The 20,836-nt window shown below is 43.8% G+C and overlaps 1 protein-coding gene across 4 annotated transcripts in view; it reads right to left on the reverse strand.

Moving 5' to 3' along the window:
- Positions 1 to 20,836, reverse strand: part of LOC126452531 (UDP-GalNAc:beta-1,3-N-acetylgalactosaminyltransferase 2-like) — a 150,218-nt gene that overhangs the window by 52,819 nt on the left and 76,563 nt on the right. For all 4 annotated transcript variants that reach the window (XM_050091092.1, XM_050091090.1, XM_050091091.1 and 1 more), the window contains one exon: positions 4,527 to 4,653. In XM_050091092.1, the coding sequence (XP_049947049.1) occupies positions 4,527 to 4,653 (127 nt within the window). The remainder of the gene's footprint in view (positions 1 to 4,526; positions 4,654 to 20,836) is intronic.

A 20,836-nucleotide genomic window follows, 5' to 3' on the forward strand; every position in this document is an offset into this window, starting at 1 on the left:
TGAAGATCTTGTAGCCTCTGCTGTGGTACTGTAACTGCCGCTGATGGCTGGAACCATGCACTTTCGATGTCGCCTCTTCTTCCGCGTTACTTTTTTTTTTATCACTGCTAACCACTGCTAAAACTCGGTGCACACAACTGTTGCAAAATTTGTAGTTCAGAGCCCCCATGCGAACTGCCTAAATTGCCACAGCCTTGGGGCCTAGACCACAGAATGTCGTTAACTGTGAGAATTACAATTGTAATTTCACAACTATTAAAGAAACCTAATATTCAGTCCTGCAATGATCTCACATTTAACTTTTGCGAGAGGTCCTGCCTATCAATGTTCAGATAATACTTTTGGAAACACTTTGCAGAATTCATATCCAATTCTAAAACTTTCCAGAGTTCATATTCAGCAACTAACACTTTCCAAAATCCAATCCTGTTCCAACACTTTGCAAGATTCTTATCCCTCAATTAACACTTCCCAAATTCCTATCCCGGATGAGCCCCCAATTGCAAGCTAACATCCCAGAGATGCTCGGGCTCACAAGTGGTTCCTCTTCGTCAAAATGTCTTGGCTCAAATTTGCCTAGGGGTTGAACTGCACGTGTCGCTTTACATGCCCTAAATTAGACACTTGTGACCCTTTGGTTAAATTGTCTGCCTGGTGGCAAGTTTGCAAAATTGTATGAAAGAAAGCGAAATTTTCTAAGTCATTTCACTCCGTAGCTATCTAAAGACCAACTGTTCGCTTTCGTGTCTCCACCAGCACTGTCCCTCTGCCCATCTCCAGCTGTGTTTCCCGCATGCTGAACATTGTCACTCAGCTGACTAGTGGAGTTCCCTTCCCTGAAGTCATCCATCTCATTGGCTACAGCTTATTCTACATTATTTTACATTTTAACATATTTAAAAAACCAAAGCTTGACCACTTTCACGATCTAAATAAAGTAACAATAATATCCATTACATAATAAACGTTAAATTCTTTTACATAAAACCAATACAATTTCCTTCTTAACTCTGAATGCCATGGCCAGTAGCCTTGCACCAGAGTGCTTTCTGATAAATAAATAAATAACAAAAGTAACTGTTATGCACTAAACTCTACAATAAATATTCTATTACCTAATGGTTCAAGTAAGTGTCATGCTGTCATCGTTCAAAGCGTTTTGTAGAGGAAATGATGATCTGATGCTTAACTGAAAATACTGATAATTTAAATTTACTATTTCTTCTAAACAAATAAAGTTACAGAGCTGATATTTACAACATTTGTCATTTTAATGATGCACTTGTAGATGAAATGTTAATCGTTAAGATCAACCTAAGCGTTCAGATTTTAGCATTAAAAAACTTGTTAATTTCACTTTAACAGTAAATCCTAAACTATTATAGATATGATCAATATTCAAGTTTTATTCGGATCTCCCCGAAAATTTAAGAAAAATGATATATCAAAATTACTGTGGCTTCATTCCCTGAATTACTACAGAATTAAGTAGTTTTCATGAATGTTTCCCTTTATGGCCGATCTTAGGTCCGCCGTATTAAACACTGCTATGCCACACTGGGCACAAACAGCTCCTACGGGGTTTCCCTTTGGTGTAGGTTCTCGTCTGTCTCACTCGCAGACTACAGCGCTTAGGCTTGACCAGCCTGGCCTCATTCAGCACAATAGACGCCTGTGAATTTCCCCATCTCGTGGCGAATCAGTGCTCTTTGTGACACACAATCCTGGACGACAGAATTCATTTCACAATTCCTGGAAGGCTGTCTCTTTTGGCCATATACTTAAATGAGAGCGAAATGCTCGTTAACTCACACTAGACACCCCCTATGTGCAGTAGAGAAACATCACCAAGATTGCTGCAGGCACTGGCTCTGAGCACTATGGGACTCAACTGCTGAGGTCATTAGTCCCCTAAAACTTAGAACTAGTTAAACCTAACTAGCCTAAGGACATCACAAACATCCATGCCCGAGGCAGGATTCGAACCTGCGACCGTAGCGATCTTGCGGTTCCAGACTGCAGCGCCTTTAACCGCACGGCCACTTCGGCCGGCGCTGCAGGCACTGATCTAGGCTTTAGCCCAGAAGATATATTGGTAATGCAGAATGTAAGATATCATTTTTAATGGTGGAACAGACAAAAACTCCCCAACAAGCTTAAATCTAAGAATATTGTGGTCCAACTTCAACAATATTTATTATATAGTAAACTTAACTACACAAGTAAGTGTTTCGCCAATGAGAGGAAAAGCCAGATTGCTACTCATTGTAAAGATGATACACATCAACCTGGAGGGAAGAGGGACGGGGAAGCGAAATGGATAACTGGGTACAAGTGGGGAGGAAGGAAGATGGCTGTCTGGCAGAGCATGCAGGGACTATATTGCCAACAGGTGCAGCATTGGGAGGCTGCGGAACAGGGATGGGAGAATGGGGGAGGGAGGGTGGAGACAAAAAGGAGAGTAGCAGGAAAGGGGAAAGACTAGTGTGTGCATTGGCAGAGGATGGCTCACAGAGAGGTGGGAGATGCGGGCAGGGAGTAGGTGATAGGACAGAGGAGTTATTGTACGCTGAGGCCGGAATAATTTTTGGAGCGGAGAATGTGTTGTAAGGATAGCTCCCATCTGCACCGGGGAGTATCCACATGGCTGGGGCAGTGAAGCAGCTATGGAAATCAAGCATGTTATGTTCAGCTGCATGTTGTGCTACAGGGTGGTCTCCATTCATCCCAGTGGACAGATAGTTGGTAGTCATACCAGTATAAAAAGCTGTGCAATGATTGTAGCAGAGTTGCTGTATGACATGGCTACTTTCATTAGTGGCCTGGACTCTGATGGGGCAGGATAAGCCCATGACAGGACAGGAATGGTAAGTTCTGGATGGGTGGATTGGACACATCTTGCACCTGGATCTTCCATAGAGATATGATCTCTGTGGCAAGGGTTTGGGACTGAGAGTGGCATAAGGATGGTCTAGGTTGTTGTGAAGGTTGGGTGGGCAACAGAACCCCACAAGAAACAACTACAAAGGAGTGCCCCCTTCATCACCTAAGTCTGGATTGCAAAAGCTGAACCACATCCTTTGTCAGAGCTTTGATTACCTATCATCATGCCCTGAAATGAGGGACATCCTACTGAAAATCCTTCCCACCCTTTCTAAAGTGGTGTTCCGTTGCCCACCCAACCACCACAATATCCTAGTCCATCCCTACTCCACTCCCAATCCTAATCCCTAGCCACGGGGATTACATCACTATGGAAGATAAGACATGCCCAATCCACCCACCCAGCACCTCCTGTTCCTGTGCTGTCACAGGCTTATCCTTTCCCATTAGATTCCAGGCCACCTGTGACAGCAGCCAAGTCACGTACCAGCTCTGCTGCAATCACTGCATAGCTTTTTATATTGGTATTACTATCAAAGAACTGTCCACCAGAATGAACAGCCACCACCAAACTGTGGCCAAGAGCAAAGTAGGCACTCTGTAGCACAACATGCCTGATTTCAGTGGCTGCTTCTCTGTCCAAGTCATCTGGATCCTCTCCTCCTCCATCAGCTTTTCTGAACTGTGCAGGTGGGAGTTATGCTTACAACACATTCTTCACTCTCAAAATTATCCCAGCCACAACCTACATTAACCTACTGTCCCCATACCCTCGACCCAACAGTTCCCACCCTGTCTGTCCTAACACCACATTCATATTCTCGTCTCCCACCCCTTTGTGAACAACCATTGCCAACACACCCACCTCTCTTTCCTCTTCCCTACTCATCTCCTTTTTCACTTCCCGTCCACCACCCTCCCCACCTCCCTGCCCCACAGCCTCCCAATGCTGCACCTGTTCGCAGTCTAGACCCTGTATGCTTCCCCAGATTGTTCTCTCCCCCACCTGTACCCTACTGTCACTTCCCCTTCCTCACCCTCTCCAGATTGCTGCTTGCATTATACGTGATAGCTGCATTCTGGTCCGAGCTGACAGAGATGGCAGGTGAGTATCTATCTTTTCTTTATATTGTTGATATTCTAACCTGAAGTTTCCATTGTTCAAATATGTGCTTCACAAGAATGAATCTAATTAAATTTGCACTGATAAACTGCATCAAATTGATGATTAGTGTAATGACACAAATAATTCTGGAACTTCATCCTCCACTTTAGTTAGTGTTAGTAGCTCTTGAGAAGGTTGGTTTAGTTTGCAGACCATCAGTATTCCAGAAAGTTAAAGGGGCTGTACCAAACTGAACCTCTGTTTCTCAATGCAAAATACTTCCCCAAAATACAAATCTACTTCTAAAGCCAACCAATATGCTGATAACATACAATCCTTACAATAATCACCATCGCATTCCTGGCATTTTTGCTACACATATTTGCAAGGAACAAGAACAGATGGGCAATTCTGGGAGGTAAAGGAACAAATAAATGGTGGAGGAATGGGGTGCAAGGGCAGATGAGATTGTGACTTTTAGAGACAAGATGTTATAACCATATTCTGTAGTACTTAACTCCTAGTTACACTGTCTTACCTATAAAAAACAGATGGACAAGATATCTGCATCCCTAAGAGAATAACTGCATGCTGAACACGAAATAAAAACGTTTCAGTAGCTGAGTCACATACATTTTTGGCTCCACTTGACAAGACACAACAATCTGTCAACAAATAGCAAAGAAAAAAAAAACAATAATTTACAATTTTAATACTTATCTTGACAAAAACATAAAAGATCTGAACACTGAGAAAACTGACAGATGAAAGCATGGTATATTTTTACATCTAGTATTATGGTTGTGAATTTCACAAATGCATAACCATAAATATCATTAAGGAGTAAATATATCAGCATTTCAGTTTCTGAATTCCTTAGTTCCTGAAGAGATTTCTGCAAGATGTCCAGTCATTTATTTTACACACCATTTTTACTGCATACTTCATTTAAAATAAATACTTTTTTCACCTTAACTGCATTGCCCCGTATGCCAGTATCAAGTGAAAGTATGCTAACAGTCTTGTTTGCAAGTCATCATAACGAGAGAGATTTCTGACTGAATAGTGGACAGGACTGAGCTTTCCAGTTAACTCCTCCACACAATGGTTATGGTGGTCTAGTGGGCAGAGTGCTACACTTCGGCAATGGAGGCCCTGGGTTCAGTCCAGGGTAGGAGTGGGGAATATTCCTCATTCCAGTCCATTCAAGATGGACCCAGTCTTCTCAGCCTGCTATCAAACTGAGTACTGGCGATCTCTCCCAGAGATAAAAGGCAGCCAGGGCTACAGCTCATGACCTTTGCAGCAGGAAACAAAAGGTGCGCCCTACTTGCAGTCAGGCCAGAAGCCCATTCACAGTTTGAGTGTTAAAGACTTCACCTTTTCTTTTTACCCACAAAGTGGTTCCCTATCACTTTATAGACACACAAACATACACACAAAATTCAAGCTTTCGCAACAAACTGTTGCCTCATCAGGAAAGAGGGTAAGGAGTCATTCCAATCCCGGGAGCGGAAAGACTTACCTTAGGGGGAAAAAAGGACGGGTATACACTCGCACACACACATATACAGACACAAGCAGACACATTTAAAGACAAAGAGTTTGGCCAAACTCTTTGTCTTTAAATATGTCTGCTTGTGTCTGTATATGTGTGGATGGATATGTGTGTGTGTGCGCGAGTGTATACCCGTCCTTTTTTCCCCCTAAGGTAAGTCTTTCCGCTCCCGGGATTGGAATGACTCCTTACCCTCTCCCTTAAAACCCACATCCTTTCGTCTTTCCCTCTCCTTCCTTCTTTCCTGATGAGGCAACAGCTTGTTGCGAAAGCTTGAATTTTGTGTGTATGTTTGTGTGTCTGTCGACCTGTCAGCACTTTCATTTGGTAAGTCACATCATCTTTGTATATGTTTTAATTTCCTGAGTAAAATGTTATGGGTTACTGCAATCCTTGATAACACCACAGAAAAGACCTAAGGGTTCTCTTCCTTCTGAAAATGTGTTTGTGAGGTCATATTTTGCTTCCATTGAAGGAAGTCTTTTATATAAAATAATATGAACAATTGTTTAAGGAATTGTGTCAGAAATATGTCTCAATATCCTGTTGTAAACTACCTTATCAAAAAAGTTCTGAGAGAATTTGCAACAAAATTCCAGATTCTGAACAAGTGCTAAAAAGTAGAGTACTTCACATAGGCCTAATACTAGGTACAAACCCGACTGACGCCAATCAACTTTAGGAGAAAATTCAAGTGTATGCTGAAAGGATAGTGTAAAAGGAAATATGGATGGTGTATTCATCACAGTAAATAAGAAACTCAAAGCTACCAAGATATAATTGAATCTGTATGCGAGACTGCCTTGGCAGTTCTCAATAACAGGGTGGAATCAACTTACAATTGGGTTCATCTATTGACCGCCAGACTCAAACCCCAGATGTAATCAAAAACTTTAGAGAAAACCTCAACTTGTTAGTACATACGTTTATCAATCATAATGTAACCATTGGAGGAAACTTTAATCAACCAACTATAAATTGGAATAATTAGTTTTGTAAGTAGTGAATGTAACAAGACACTGGTCACTAATAAGAACAGACAGTTTGGAAGCACAATCATGGTGGAAACATATTAGACCTAATGGCAACAGACCTGGTCTCTAAGAGGATATATATACTGATACAAGTACCAAGACAAACATGCTCAGTGAACTTTCACATTTAGAAGAATTGTTGACGAAGCAATGGATGGAGGGAGAAATATCTGAGAGGGAAGAGTTTGATGAAATTGGTGAAATGTTTTTCCACAGTACCCGCTCAAGCAATTGTTCTTAGTGCAACTATCATAAATAGGCTTGTAGGACAACACTTTCCTGATTAAATTCCCATCCGTGAAGCAGTAACATCCAACATGGGTTTGCAAGATTCATTCATAGAAAATAAAATGGACCACTGGTATAGTAAACATGAAAGAAGCATGCTGGTGTTGTCCTCAATGCAATTTACTTCTCTGTATGTTGCAGACTTTCCCATAAAAAAGCCAATTATGTGTAAAATTGCTCAAGAGCATACTGACTTACTTGACTTTAACTCCTCTGGCCCCTATCGGGGGCATAGGGCATCCAGGAGAACTTGCCATCTGTCTCTGTCTTTGGCCATTTGCCTTGGTTCTGCCCAGGTCTTGCCAACTCTTTATGATTCCCTTCCACTGTCCTCTTCCATGTGCCCCTAGGTCTCCCTTTCTTCCTTTTTCCCCTGGAGATTCCATTCTAATGCTTTTTTCTTTATGGCTCCATCTGGTTTTCTCAATGTGTGCCCCAACCACCTCCACTTTCTCTCTCGTATCTTGTCTTCTACAGGTATATGCTTTGTTATTCGTCAGAGCTTCTCATTACATATTTTTTCTGGCCACCAGATATTCATGATGCATTGGAAACATCTATTTATGAAGCTTTGTAACTAGGATGTTATCTTTTTACCTATTTTCCAGTTTTCACTGGCATAAGGGACAGCCTTCGCATTTGTATTAAAAATACAGATTTTTGTTTTGTACCTGATATTTCTATTTTTCCATATTGGATACAATTGTATGAAGGCAGAATTTGCCTTTTTAATGTGGTTTTTTACATCATCTCCAGCTCCATCATCTTTATCACTATGCTACCCAGATATAGGAATGAGTTGGCAGTCTCCACCTGCTGCTCCCCTATTAGCAGTGGCACCTCCATGTTCCCTGAATTTACTCTCATTTCCTTTGTTTTACCTATATTTATCTTGAGGCCAGCAGTCTCTGCTTCTACTTTCAGCAAGTTTAATTTAGCTTGCAGATCAGTTAGCCTTTGAGTTAGTAAAACTATATCATCTGCAAAATCCAGATCCTCCAGACGTTCATGGGTCCCCCACTGGATTCCTCATCTCCTGCCTGCTGTGACTCTTCTCATAACTGAGACTAGAACAAGTAGAAAAAGTGTTGGTGATAAAATGCAATCCTGCCGGACTCCAGTTGTTGCTTTTATGGGCTCTGTCATATTTCCCTCATGGAGTATGAAACATTTGTAGCCATCACATAGATCTTTATAATGTTTAAGATCTTCTGTGGTATACCATACTTCTGCAACACCCACCAGAGCACTTTATTTTTCATGGAATCTAAGGCCTTTAGAAAATCAATGAATGCCAAGTACATGGTTGCTTGGAATTCTTTGCTTTGCTCTAAAATGATCCTAAGAGTGTTACTATGATCAACACAACTGTGTTGTGCCCTAAAACCAGCCTGTTCTTTATACAGTCGATTTTCAAGAGACTCTTTAATTCTGTTTAAAATAATTCTGGTGAGGACCTTACTGGGCACTGACAACAATGTAATACCATGCCAGTTGTTATAGTCTGACAAATTTCTCTTTTTTTGGGAGCTTTACCACCAAACCACTCCTTTGGAAATTTCTCGTCAAGCCAAATATGCTTCAGCAAGGGACGGAGCATTTTAACAGTACTTTTCGATATCGGCTTTTAGGAGCTCCGGTGCTATGTTGTCTAGGCCTGGAGCCTTTGCATTCTTTAAGGTTTTCAAAGCAATCCTAATTTCGTCCACTGTGGGGCACTGCAGATTTATATCCTCATCTTCTCTGACTTCCTCTGGAACATCTCTTACCTGTTCCTCTTGGTTGTCTTCACAATTTAACAGTTCCTTAAAGTGCTCCTCCCATTTCTGTAACTGTACCTGTTGAGTTGTAAGCATCACCCAATCCTTGTTCTTAACTGGTCCTTCACGTCTGAAGTTTTTCATTGACAACCATTTGTTTATATTGTAGAGCTCTTTCATATTTTCTTGGCTTGTTGCCTCTTCTGCTAACTTGCTCATCTATCCATTGCATTTTATCTCAACATAGCCCCACTTTCACTTTTTCATTCGCCTCTGTGTATTCTTTATGCGCTTCGCTCTTCTGCACTCTTGTCTTACAAAGATTTAACTTAAGTTCTAGTTCTTTCCTGTGACTGATTTCATTCCATTAGCATTGGAGATCCAGTCCTTCCTTTGATGCGCCTTAAATACTAAGATTTTTTCCTCCCATATCTAAATAACTGTCTTTGATTTTTTGGCCAACCCGTTTCAATTCCCTCTTCCATAAAGTTTTCTTCAGAGAGGACCTGGAATCTGTTTTGTAGTTAATGGGCAGATGTTTCTTTGATCTGTTGGTCTTTTAACCTTGCCACATCTATTTTCTTGGCCCTGTGCTTGAGCTTGGTTCTATTTGCCACTATCCTTAGTCTGAATTCTGCCAAAACTAGGTGCTGGTCATTTACAACATCTGGTCCTCTTCTATTTCTGACATCTAACAGAGAGTGTCGTAACTTGCGGCTTATGGCTATGTGGTCTACTTGATTTGCAGTAACGTGATCTGGAGAAACCCATGTTGTCTTATGGCAGTTACGATGTGGAAACAATGTGCCTCCAATGACTAGGTCATGTTCAGCGCACGTATCTATCAACAGTTCACCATTTCTGATCCCTGTGCCATGTACACCAATGATATGTCCAGGCTCTTCACTTTCTGAACTAACTTCTGCGTTCAAGTCACCCATTAAAATTTTTATGTCCCTTGAATTTGTTTGTCTAAGAACTCCTTTAAGCTCTGTATAAAATGCATCTTTTAATTCTCCTTTAGCTATTTCAGTAGGTGCATAGCATTGAATTACAGTGACATATCACACATTTGTTTAAAAGTGTATGGTTATTATCTATTCTGAGACTGTTTTCCACTCCAGTAAGCTCTTCTTGCTGCTTTTAAGAACGCTATCCATCCCTTCGCAGTAAGGCCTATGTGCATCACCGTTGTCCTGGTTTCCAAGGATCTTCTGCTGTCCACATTATGGGACTGTGCCTGCTGCCACACAATCACAGAGAGAAAAAGGAAAGAAAGGGAGAATACAGCATGGGATAGAATATGATATGATAGGATAGGACAGGACAGGACACTAGACGGGATGTTGTGGGACACACTTCATAAGGACCCTCTATAGAGACCTGTCCGGCTTGGGAGACCCTGCTGGTAGTTAGACTACCACCAGTATAGCCCTCCACTTCTTTGGATCACACAAATGCTCTCTCCCACATGGACAGTGTTTTGTTAAGGCAGTGTCTCCTGAGGGGGTCAAGAGCACAACCCACACTTTTTTTGAAGGCCAATTACATCATCTTTATTTGTAATCTATTAGAAAAACAAAATAGAGATGATAGGTAAGCCTTCAAGCTTGGTCATTTTTAGCATGTATTGCTCTTTAACATATATCAAACGCAGATGTGTAGTAATATTTTAAATAATGGCTGGGTTTCTGGGCCTAAAATTATTCTAAGTGGCTGATCCCCAAAAGTGTTGAAGTAAATAATGCCCAGATAGAAGAATATGTATAGTAGAAACATGCTAATCACCAATGGTGGTGGCATATTTATTGAAAGAAATAACTTGATGATATCTGTTGTGATTAGAATAGAATCCACATGTGAAATAATCAGAGTAAAGGTAAGCATAAAAAGTGGGTCAACCATGGTACTCAGATGCTTTTTGTAGACTGCCTGCCTCTGTACCAGTAGTGGCAGAGCATGTCAGAGAATACCCAGAGAATACTGCGAGAAAGTTTCCTGATAATGTCACTGTAATAGAGGGGAGAGTTCAGTTTGCCAGCTATAGAATGGGAGTCATGCAATTAATATGGGTGCCAAAGATCAGGATTAATGTGACATTGTTTTCAGTGTCTTATCTTAAAACTACTTCGACCAAATAGTTAAAGAATGAACTATTGAAGGTAATGTCTTAGAACTCCTAGTAATTAACAGACTTGAGTTTTTTGAAGCAGTTAATGCATCAGTGACCATGAAGCTGTTGTAGCATCAGTGACTCCAGATGTTATAAGGAATGTTAAGAAAGGTATGAAACTAATTTTGCTTCAAAAAAGTGATAGGAAACAAATTGGAAAATATCTACATAGTCAGCATTAAATATGCAGCTCTGAAGACAAAGATGCAGACAGAAAATGGATGAGATTTAAAAGCATTGTAAAATATGTGCTAAGAAAGATTGTGAGGGGTGGTAAAGACCCGCTGTAGTGCAAACAGATCTGTTAGAAAGTTACTACAAAAATACTGGTAGCTTGATTACAGATTTATATGGAAGCAGAGTCTAGTCAACAACAAAAGCTTAATGGAACCAAAATGAGCATAAACTGAGCAATGTGAAAAGTGTTCAATGAATTCATAAATAAAATTTTGACCACTCATCAACTAATATTCCTAAGAATTTATGGTCTTATATGAAGTCTGTAGGTGAATTTAAATTCATCTATTCAGTCATTCAATGGCATCAAATCGGAAGATTGGCTAAAATACTGAATTCAGGATTCTGAAATGGTTTCCCCCGTTTAATCACTGCACAAAAGTATTGAGATAAATGGTCATGAAACAGGAAATCAACTAAAACAGGTTAATACTGGAAACGCATGTGGACCAGATGAGATACCAGTGACATTCTACAGACATTATGCACAAGAACTTTCTTCCCTTCCAGCAGCACTTTATCATAGGTCAATGGAATAATGAAGGGTAATGACTACAATGAAGAGATAGAATATTATAGTACCTGATTATATGATCAGTGGTGAATATGTTGAGCACATCACATTGTATAAGTATTTAGAGGTAATGGTAAGAAGCAACATGAAATGGGGCAATCAAATAAAACCAGTGCCAGGGAAGGTGAACAGAAGACTTATATTTGTTGGAAGGGTCCTGGGAAAATTTGGTGCACCTGTAAAGGAAATCGTGTACAAGACGCTAGTCAACCAAATCTGGGTTATTGTTTCAGTGTTGGGTCCTTATCAAGTAGGCTTGACAATAGAGATTGAACAAATTCAGACACTCATAGCTAGGACTGTTACACATCAGGTATAGCCCATTTGAAAGTGTAACAGAACTGCTTGAAGATATTAAATGGGAATCCTTGAAAGAAAGTCAACAGAGTTCTCATGAAACCCTGTTGGCTAAATTCAGAGAACCTGTATATGAAGGTGACTGTGTGACCTTTATGCTGCTACCAATGCACAGGGATCATGAGGAAAAGAAGAGAGAGATCAGGGTGTGTACAGAGGCATTTAAACAGCATTTTCCCCTCATTCAGTATGTGAACTGAACAGGAAAGAAATCCGATAATACTGGTACAATATACGTTCTGCCATGCACTGTACTTGGCTTGTGAATTTTTATGTAGATGGGTAAAAAGCAGTTGGAAAAAGCACAAGTAATTATCATTTTGAAGAAGAGTCACGCAACTAATGCTCATAATTATAGGCTATATTCCTGAGATCAGTCTATAGTAGAGTTATGGGTTATGGAACATGTTTATTCTCATGCATTGTGATGTTTCTGGAGAATGATAAAACAGATTTGGATTCTTAAGCATAAACATTGCAAAATACAGCTCTTTCTGTTTGTCCATTATATACCGAGTGACACAGACACTTAGATGGATGTCATGTTCCTTGATTCCACATCATCATTTGATGAGCAAAATACGAGGTTACTGAGTACTGGACTGGATTTTTGACTGGATTCAGGACTTTCTAGGAAACAGAAGTCAATACATTATTCTAAACAGGACAAAATTAACAGATGTAAAAGTGATTTCTGCTATACCTCAAGGGAGTGCTATAGGGCTGTTACTATTTATTTCTTTTTCTTTTACTGAATGTTAAATACAACTAGAACAAGTTGCACCTGTACTGAGGATCTGGAAATTTTATTTAACTCTGTATCTGGATGCCCTTCCTGTTGTCACAGCTGTCAGTCACCTAAGCCACCCGTCTACATCTACATCTACATCTACATCTACATCCATACTCCGAAAGCCACCTGACGGCGTATGGCGGAGGGTACCTTGAGTACCTCTATCGTTTCTCCCTTCTGTTCCAGTCTTGTATTGTTCGTGGAAAGAAGGATTGTTGGTATGCTTCTGTGTGGGCTCTAATCTCTCTGATTTTATCCTCATGGTCTCTTCGCGAGATATATGTAGGAGGGAGCAATATACTGCTTGACTCATCAGTGAAGGTATGTTCTCGAAACTTTAACAAAAGCCCGTACCGAGCTACTGAGCGTCTCTCCTGTGAATTGTGTAAACTTTGTTCTGCATGTCATCATATTTTAAATTTTTGCATACTGTATTTGCTGAGATGGTAATGAGGGACCAGCCCACACATGTTAGCCATGTACTTAGCATATCTGTAATTTTTTCTTTAGGAATGGTCAGTTTCCTGAACAATTAAAGTACTCAATAATAAAGCCACTTTATAAAAAGGGAGAACAAATAATGTACTCAATTTTACACCTATTTCTATGCCATCAGTGTTTGCTACAGTTATTGAAAAGGTGGTATATGTAAGGCTAATTGATCATTTCATTTCACATAATTTGCTGTCAAATGTAGAGTTTGGTTTTAGAAGTCATTTAACAACTGAAAACGATACATTTTCTTTGCTCTATAAGGTTGCAGGTAAGATTGTAGATCACATGACTGATGTTTGTGACAGGACTGGAGTAGGTGGTGGTGGTGGTGGTGGGAGGATGTATGGGACAGATCTTGCATCTATGTCTATTGCAGGGATATGAGGAAATGAGGCAAGGGGTTGGAAGCATGGGTTGTGTAGGGATGGACAAGGATATTGTGTAGGTTTGGTGAGCGGCAGAATACCACTGTGGGAGGAGTAAGAAGGATAATGGGAAAGACATTTCTCTTTCCAGGGTACAACAAGAGGTAGTCGAAACCCTGGTGGAGAATGTAATTCAGTTGCTCCAGTCATGGGTGATACTGAGTCACAAGGGAGATGCTTCTCTGTGGCCAGGCAGTGGGGCTTTGGGAGATTTTGGGTAACTGGAAAGATAAGACTACACCTACATTACATCTGGAAGTCGGCCGTTCTGATCCGGTCCGGTGAAGGGCAATAAAGGCTCCCCAGTGTTGTCCGAATGAATGCCTACACTGGGTCCGAGCTGATCCGGCAACGGCACGCCGCTGTCGCAAGTGGGACAGGAAGTGATTACACTGATCTTCAACCCAGTGTACTGTCGTCTTTCATGAGTTTCTGCACTGCACTCAGTTACACGCAATAGGTCAGCAGTTGCAGTTGTTGAGAAGCTATCATGAGTGATTCAGAAGATGATGTTTTGTGTTGGCTGCTGCTAGACAAGAACATTGGCCTTAAAAGATGCAGGAAAAGGACTTGGGTGCATCGTTTTAATGAAGGCAGATCTGCAGGGGAGTTTTTTACAACTTGCCAGTCACTGAGAAATTTTCCAGATAAGTTCAGAGTACTACCGCATGTCTATACAAACGTTCGGCTATATAGTTGAAGGCATAAGAGACGATATAACTGGCCATTCCAACTTCAGGAAATGTATCACTTCAGAAGAAAAACTTACTACCACAATCAGGTAAGTCAACATTAAAATCAACTGATAGCCTTCTTATTATTGTGAGTGGCATAACTGGTCAAATAATATTAAAATATTATAAATAAATTCTAGCACCAGTTACAATAAAATATATTTATTAACATAGACATGTATTTGTAAACATTCCTTCATGGTAATATTAGATATTATTAGCAAATAAGCATCTGTTAACAAGTATATATGTATGATCTGAAAATCACAATGAAACAATGGTTTGGCTCAAGACTTACAAATATCAGCTTTGAATGTGATGAGAAAATTGTGGAAAATAAACGTTTAGTTTATACATAAAAATTTATTAACAGTACATTAGGGCTAGCCCATTAAAATGAATTGCCATTAGGTTGTTGGGTAGGAGGATACATTTGAAGTACATTCACAAAGGAAGATGAATCATGGGCGTAATTAGATGGATGTGGTGATGGGTACAGTGATGGTAGCAACGATGGAAAAGGACATCCAATGAGTGCCCATATAAAACTTGACGATCTCTCATCATTTTTTTTTTTTTTTTTTTTTTTTTGTGGTTTTAGGGCGCACAACTTCAACGGTCATTAGCGCCCAGACTACGTTAGGAATGCACCGCGAGTCACAAGTTTAAAACAGCAACGAAACGGAAAACACGATAAAAGACTGACAGGCATAGGATTAAAAAAAAGAAAACAGCATAATCAAATGTCCTTAGAGAGGGATGTCAAATTGATAAAATGAAGAACGCGAGCAGCTGCTCGTGGGTCATCCGCTAAAATGGCTTCTACAGTACATGGCAGGCCAAGATCAAGACGCAGTGTGTTAAAATCCGGACAGGACGTTAAAATGTGGCGGACCGTCAGCAATTGCCCACATGGGCAGAACGGCGCCGGCGCAGCCGTCAGCAGATGGCGATGGCTGAACCGGCAGTGTCCAATTCGTAACCGGGCCAAAACTACCTCCTCCCGCCGAGAAGGGCGTGAGGAGGACGTCCAAGCCACGGGAAGAGGTTTCAAGGCCCGAAGCTTGTTGTCTGTAAGTGCAGCCCAATCGGCATGCCACAGCGATAAAATGCGCCGACAAATGACCCTGCTACAATCTGATGAAGGGACACAACAAGAAGCTGTCCGAGGCTGGAGGACCGCACCCTTGGCCGCGGCATCTGCAGCTTCGTTCCCAGGGATACCGACATGGCCAGGAACCCACATAAAGCTAACCAGAGAACCGACATCCACCAGCTGCTGAAGAGAGCGTTGGATCCGGTGCACGAAAGGGTGAACCGGGTACGGATCACTGAGGCTCTGGATAGCGCTCAGGGAATCAGAGCAGATGACATATGCAGAATGTCGGTGGCGGCAGATGTAAAGAACAGCCTGGTAGAGGGCAAAGAGCTCAGCTGTGAAGACCGAACAATGGCCATGGAGCCGGTATTTGAAACTTTGTGCCCCGACAATAAAAGAACACCCAACCCCGTCATTGGTCTTAGAGCCATCTGTATAAATGAAGGTCATATTAATGAACTTCGAACGAAGTTCGACAAAACGGGAGTGGTAGACTGAACCGGGGGTAACCTCCTTTGGGAGCGAGCAGAGGTCAAGGTGGACGCAAACCTGAGCCTGGAGCCAAGGTGGCGTGTGGCTCTCGCCCACTCGAAAGGTTGCAGGGAGTGAAAAATTAAGGTGTTGAAGGAGGCGACGAAAGCGAACTCCAGGGGGTAGCAGGGCAGAGACATACAACCCGTATTGACTGTCGAGAGAGTCATCAAAAAAGGAACGATAAGACGGGTGGTCGGGCATTGCCAGTAGCCGACAGGCATACCGACAAAGCAGTATATCGCGCCGGTAGGTGAGTGGCAACTCACCAGCATCAGCATGAAGACTCTCGACAGGACTAGTATAAAACGCTCCGATCGCAAGTCGTAAACCCCGATGTTGTATGGAGTTGAGGCGGCGTAAGATGGATGGCCATGCAGAGGAGTATACGAAGCTCCCATAATCCAGCTTGGAGCGGACGATCGACCGATATAGGTGAAGTAGGACGGTTCGATCCGCTCCCCACGACATACCACTGAGAACACGGAGGACATTTAGAGAGCGGGTACAACGGGCAGCCAAATATGACACATATGGAGACCAACTAAGTTTCCTGTCAAATGTAAGACCTAAAAATTTTGTTGTCTCCACGAATGGGAGAGCAATGGGACCGAGTCGTAAGGACGGTGGGAGAAACTCTTTGTAGCGCCAGAAGTTAATACAGACCGTCTTCTCGGCAGAAAACGGAAGCCATTGGCGACACTCCAGGAGTAAAGATGGTCAAGAGAACGCTGAAGACAGCGCTCCAGGAAACACGTACGCTGCATGCTGCAATAGATGGTAAAATCGTCCACGAAAAGGGAGCCTGATACATCAGCTGGGAGGCAATCCATTATTGGATTGATCGTTATGGCGAAGAGAGCGACGCTCAAAACTGAGCCCTGTGGCACCCCATTCTCCTGGCGAAAGGTGTCTGACAGGACAGAACCCACACGTACCCTGAACTGTCGGTCCATTAAAAAGGAACGAATAAAAAGAGGGAGGCGACCGCGAAGGCCCCATGTATGCATGGTGCGGAGAATGCCCGCCCTCCAACAGGTGTCGTAAGCCTTCTCCAAATCAAAAAACACAGCCGCGGTCGGGCGCTTCCACAAGAAGTTATTCATAATGAGGGTATACAAGGTAGCCAGATGGTCAACAGCAGAGCGGCGCCTACGAAATCCACATTGTACATTGGTAAGTAGGCGTCGAGACTCGAGCAGCCAAACCAATCGAGAGTTAACCATTCGCTCCATCACTTTACAGACACAGCTGGTAAGCGAGATGGGTCGATAACTGGAAGGCAAGTGCTTGTCCTTCCCCGGCTTAGGAATCGGGACAACAATAGACTCGCGCCAGCATGCGGGAATATGTCCCTCAATCCAGATGCGATTGTAAGTACGAAGAAGTAAACCTTTACCCGCAGGAGAAAGGTTCTTCAGCATCTGAATATGAATAGAATCAGACCCTGGAGCGGAGGACCATGATCGGCCAAGTGCGTTTTTGAGTTCCCGCATGGTGAATGGGGCATTATAACTTTCACGATTCGAGGAGCGGAAGTTAGGTGGCCTAGCCTCCTCTGCCTGTTTGCGGGGGAGGAAGGCAGGGTGGTAATGAGCGGAGCTTGAAACCTCTGCAAAAAAGCGGCCGAAGACATTGGAGACAGCCTCAGGGGCCACAAGGACGTCATTCGCGACCGTCAAGCCAGAAACTGGTGAGTGGACCTTAGTGCCAGATAGCCGGCGCAGGCTACCCCAGACAACAGAAGAAGGAGTAAAACTGTTGAAGGTGCTTGTGAAAGCAGTCCAGCTGGCTTTCTTTAATAATACGACGACACTGTGCACGTAATCGTTTATAATTGATACAATTCGCCACTGTAGGGTGGCGTTTAAAGGTGCGTAAAGCACGTCGACGAGCACGGAAAGCGTCTCTACATGCTGCGGTCCACCAGGGGACCGGTGCGCGACGTGGAGAAGAAGTAGGGTGAGGGATGGAATATTCAGCAGCAGTGAGAATGACTTCCGTGAGGTGTGCGACCTGAATATCGCAGCTTGGGAAGGTGTGATCCTGAAAGGTCGCCCTGGAAGAGAAGAGCCCCCAGTCTGCTTTGGAGATGGTCCAACTAGATGAGCACGGAGAGGGGGTATGCTGCAGGAGATGGATAACACACGGGAAGTGGTCGCTCGAATATGTATCAGAAAGTGCATACCACTCAAACCGGCGTGCAAGTTGGGGAGTACATATAGAGAGGTCTAAATGGGAATAGGTGTGAGATGTGTCCGAAAGAAAAGTAGGGGCGCCAGTATTGAGGCAGACAAGATTGAGCTGGTTGAAAAGGTCTGCTAACAGGGAGCCCCTCGGGCAGGCTGCTGGAGAGCCCCAAAGGGGATGGTGGGCATTGAAGTCTCCAGTTAACAAAAATGGTGCAGGCAGCTGAGCAATAATTTGCATCATGTCTGCCCTGGTAACGGCAGACGACGATGGAGTGTAAACGGTACAAATGGAAAATGTAAAAGTGGGGAGAGTAATGCGGATGGCAACTGCCTGCAGGCCGGTGTGCAACGTGATGGGATCGTAGTAAATATCATCCCGAACCAGCAACATAACCCCTCCATGAGCCGGGATACCTACCACAGGGGTAGGTCAAAACGCACAGAGGTGTAGTGTGCCAAGGCAATTTGATCGCATGGGCGTAGCTTCGTTTCCTGGAGGGCTACGACGAGCGGACGGTGCAAGCGGAGCAGCAACTTCAAGTCCTCTCGGTTGGAGCGAATGCTGCGAATATTCCAGTGAATAAGTGCCATCGTAAGAAAAAAAGGAAGAAGAAAGAAGGGGTCACCTCGAAGGCCGCTGAGGGCCTGGTTTCGAGCGAGCACTGCCGCCACTATCAGTAGGTGGACAGTCATCGTCCATTGGGTCTATAGGTTCAACGGCCATATGTTCGGCTACCAGCGGTGCGGCCAGGCGAAACGGATGACGGCCTGGGGCGGCAACCGCTGGGTGGCGCAGGAGAAGAAATGCGCCGTGGCGGAGAAGGAGAACTGTGCTTCCTATGAGCCTTCTTGGAAGGTCGTTTGGTGGAAGTACCGGTCGAAGGCTGGGAGGTCGATGTACGTAGGAAGTCTGCACGGGACGGTTCCTTCTTGAAGGCCCGTGCATCTGACTTCGGGGTCTTCGTCTTAGCAGAAGCTGATGAAGGGGCTGGTGTCTGTGGGATGATGGGAGGAAGAGGAGACGTCGACCGCGCGATCTTAGCACTGGCCGAACGGACGACCGTGGTGCTGAAGGTCAGATCGCATGTCTGGGTTGCCACCTCCCTGGTAGTCCGAGGAGAGGCGAGGACAGCGTGGGCTTCCAACTAGCCAATAGCTTGCGAGCAGCTGAGGTGGACACTTTCTCTTTGACCTGAATTTCTTGGATACAGCGTTCCTCCTTATAGATAGGACAGTCGCGGGAGGATGCGGCATGGTCACCCTGACAGTTCACACAACGAGGAGACGGAGGTGGACAGTCACCCTCATGGGCATCCCTGCCACAAGTGACACATTTAGCCGCATTGGAACAAGACTGTCTAGTGTGATTGAAACGCTGACACTGGTAGCAGCGCGTAGGTGTCGGGACATAGGTGCGAACAGAAATAACCTCGTAGCCCGCCTTGATGCGCGATGGCAGCTTAACACTATCAAAGGTCAAGAAAAGTGTCCGGGTCAGTACAAGGTCATTGTTGACCTTTTTCATGACCCTATGGACAGCCGTCACGCCCTGCTCAGCGAGGAAAGATTGAATCTCCTCGTCAGTCAATCCGTCGAGGGATCTAGTATAGACCACACCACGAGACGAATTCAAAGTTCGGTGAGCCTCCACCCGGACAGGTAACGTGTACAGGAGTGTGGCCCGAAGCAGTTTTTGTGCCTGAAAGGCGCTCTCAGTTTCTAGTAATAAGGTACCGTTACGCAACCTGGTACAAGATTTGACAGATCCGGCTATGGCATCTACGCCCTTCTGGATAACGAAAGGGTTGACAGAGGAAAAATCCTTTCCGTCCTCAGATCGAGAAACGACGAGGAACTGTGGGGCAGGCGGTAGTACTTTTGTCACTGGTGGCTGGTCACGTTTCCGTTTTTGGGCAGAAGTCGAGAGAAATGGAGTGAAGTCCATTGCAGAGGAATCCCCCATGATTGCCAGCATCTCCGATGGCGCGCTCCTTCCTTGTGGGGACCCTCTCAGAGGGCACTCCCGCCTTAGGTGAATGTTTACACCTCAGGTCACACCTCCCGAGAAACAGACGGAGGGACCAATCGGCATGGTCAGAAGGTATCAGCTCAGGCAATCACCCCTCCCTGGGCCTGGCCTTTACCAGGGGGTACGTGCGTGCCTTACATGTCTACCCAGCGCGGGGAATTACGCGTTACCCCGTCACCAGCTACGCGTGCGAACGCGTGGGTCGGCCTTCAGGCGCGCACAGGGAGGAAGGAAGAAGAGGAAAAAGAAGAGAGAGAGGGAAAGAGAGGACAGACTGTCTCAAACGGCGAGGCGGAGACCAGAGAAGGCAAGGAGAAGAAGGCAATGAGAAGGCAAGGAGAAGAAGGCAATGAGAAGGCAAGGAGAAGAAGGCAATGAGAAGGCAAGGAGAAGAAGGCAATGAGATGGCAAGGAGAAGAAGACAAGGGAAAGAGTAAGGAAGACAGTGAGGTGGAGAAGAGCAAAGAAAGGAACCAACCAAAGGAAGGAAGAAACGAGAAGTGAAAAAGCAAAATGACCGCAAATAGAGGTCGTGGAACCGTCCGTCTCCGGACGCAGGCGCTAACTAC

The sequence above is a fragment of the Schistocerca serialis genome, unplaced genomic scaffold, assembly GCF_023864345.2.
Source record: "Schistocerca serialis cubense isolate TAMUIC-IGC-003099 unplaced genomic scaffold, iqSchSeri2.2 HiC_scaffold_897, whole genome shotgun sequence".
In the NCBI taxonomy this organism is placed as follows: Eukaryota; Metazoa; Arthropoda; class Insecta; order Orthoptera; family Acrididae; genus Schistocerca; species Schistocerca serialis.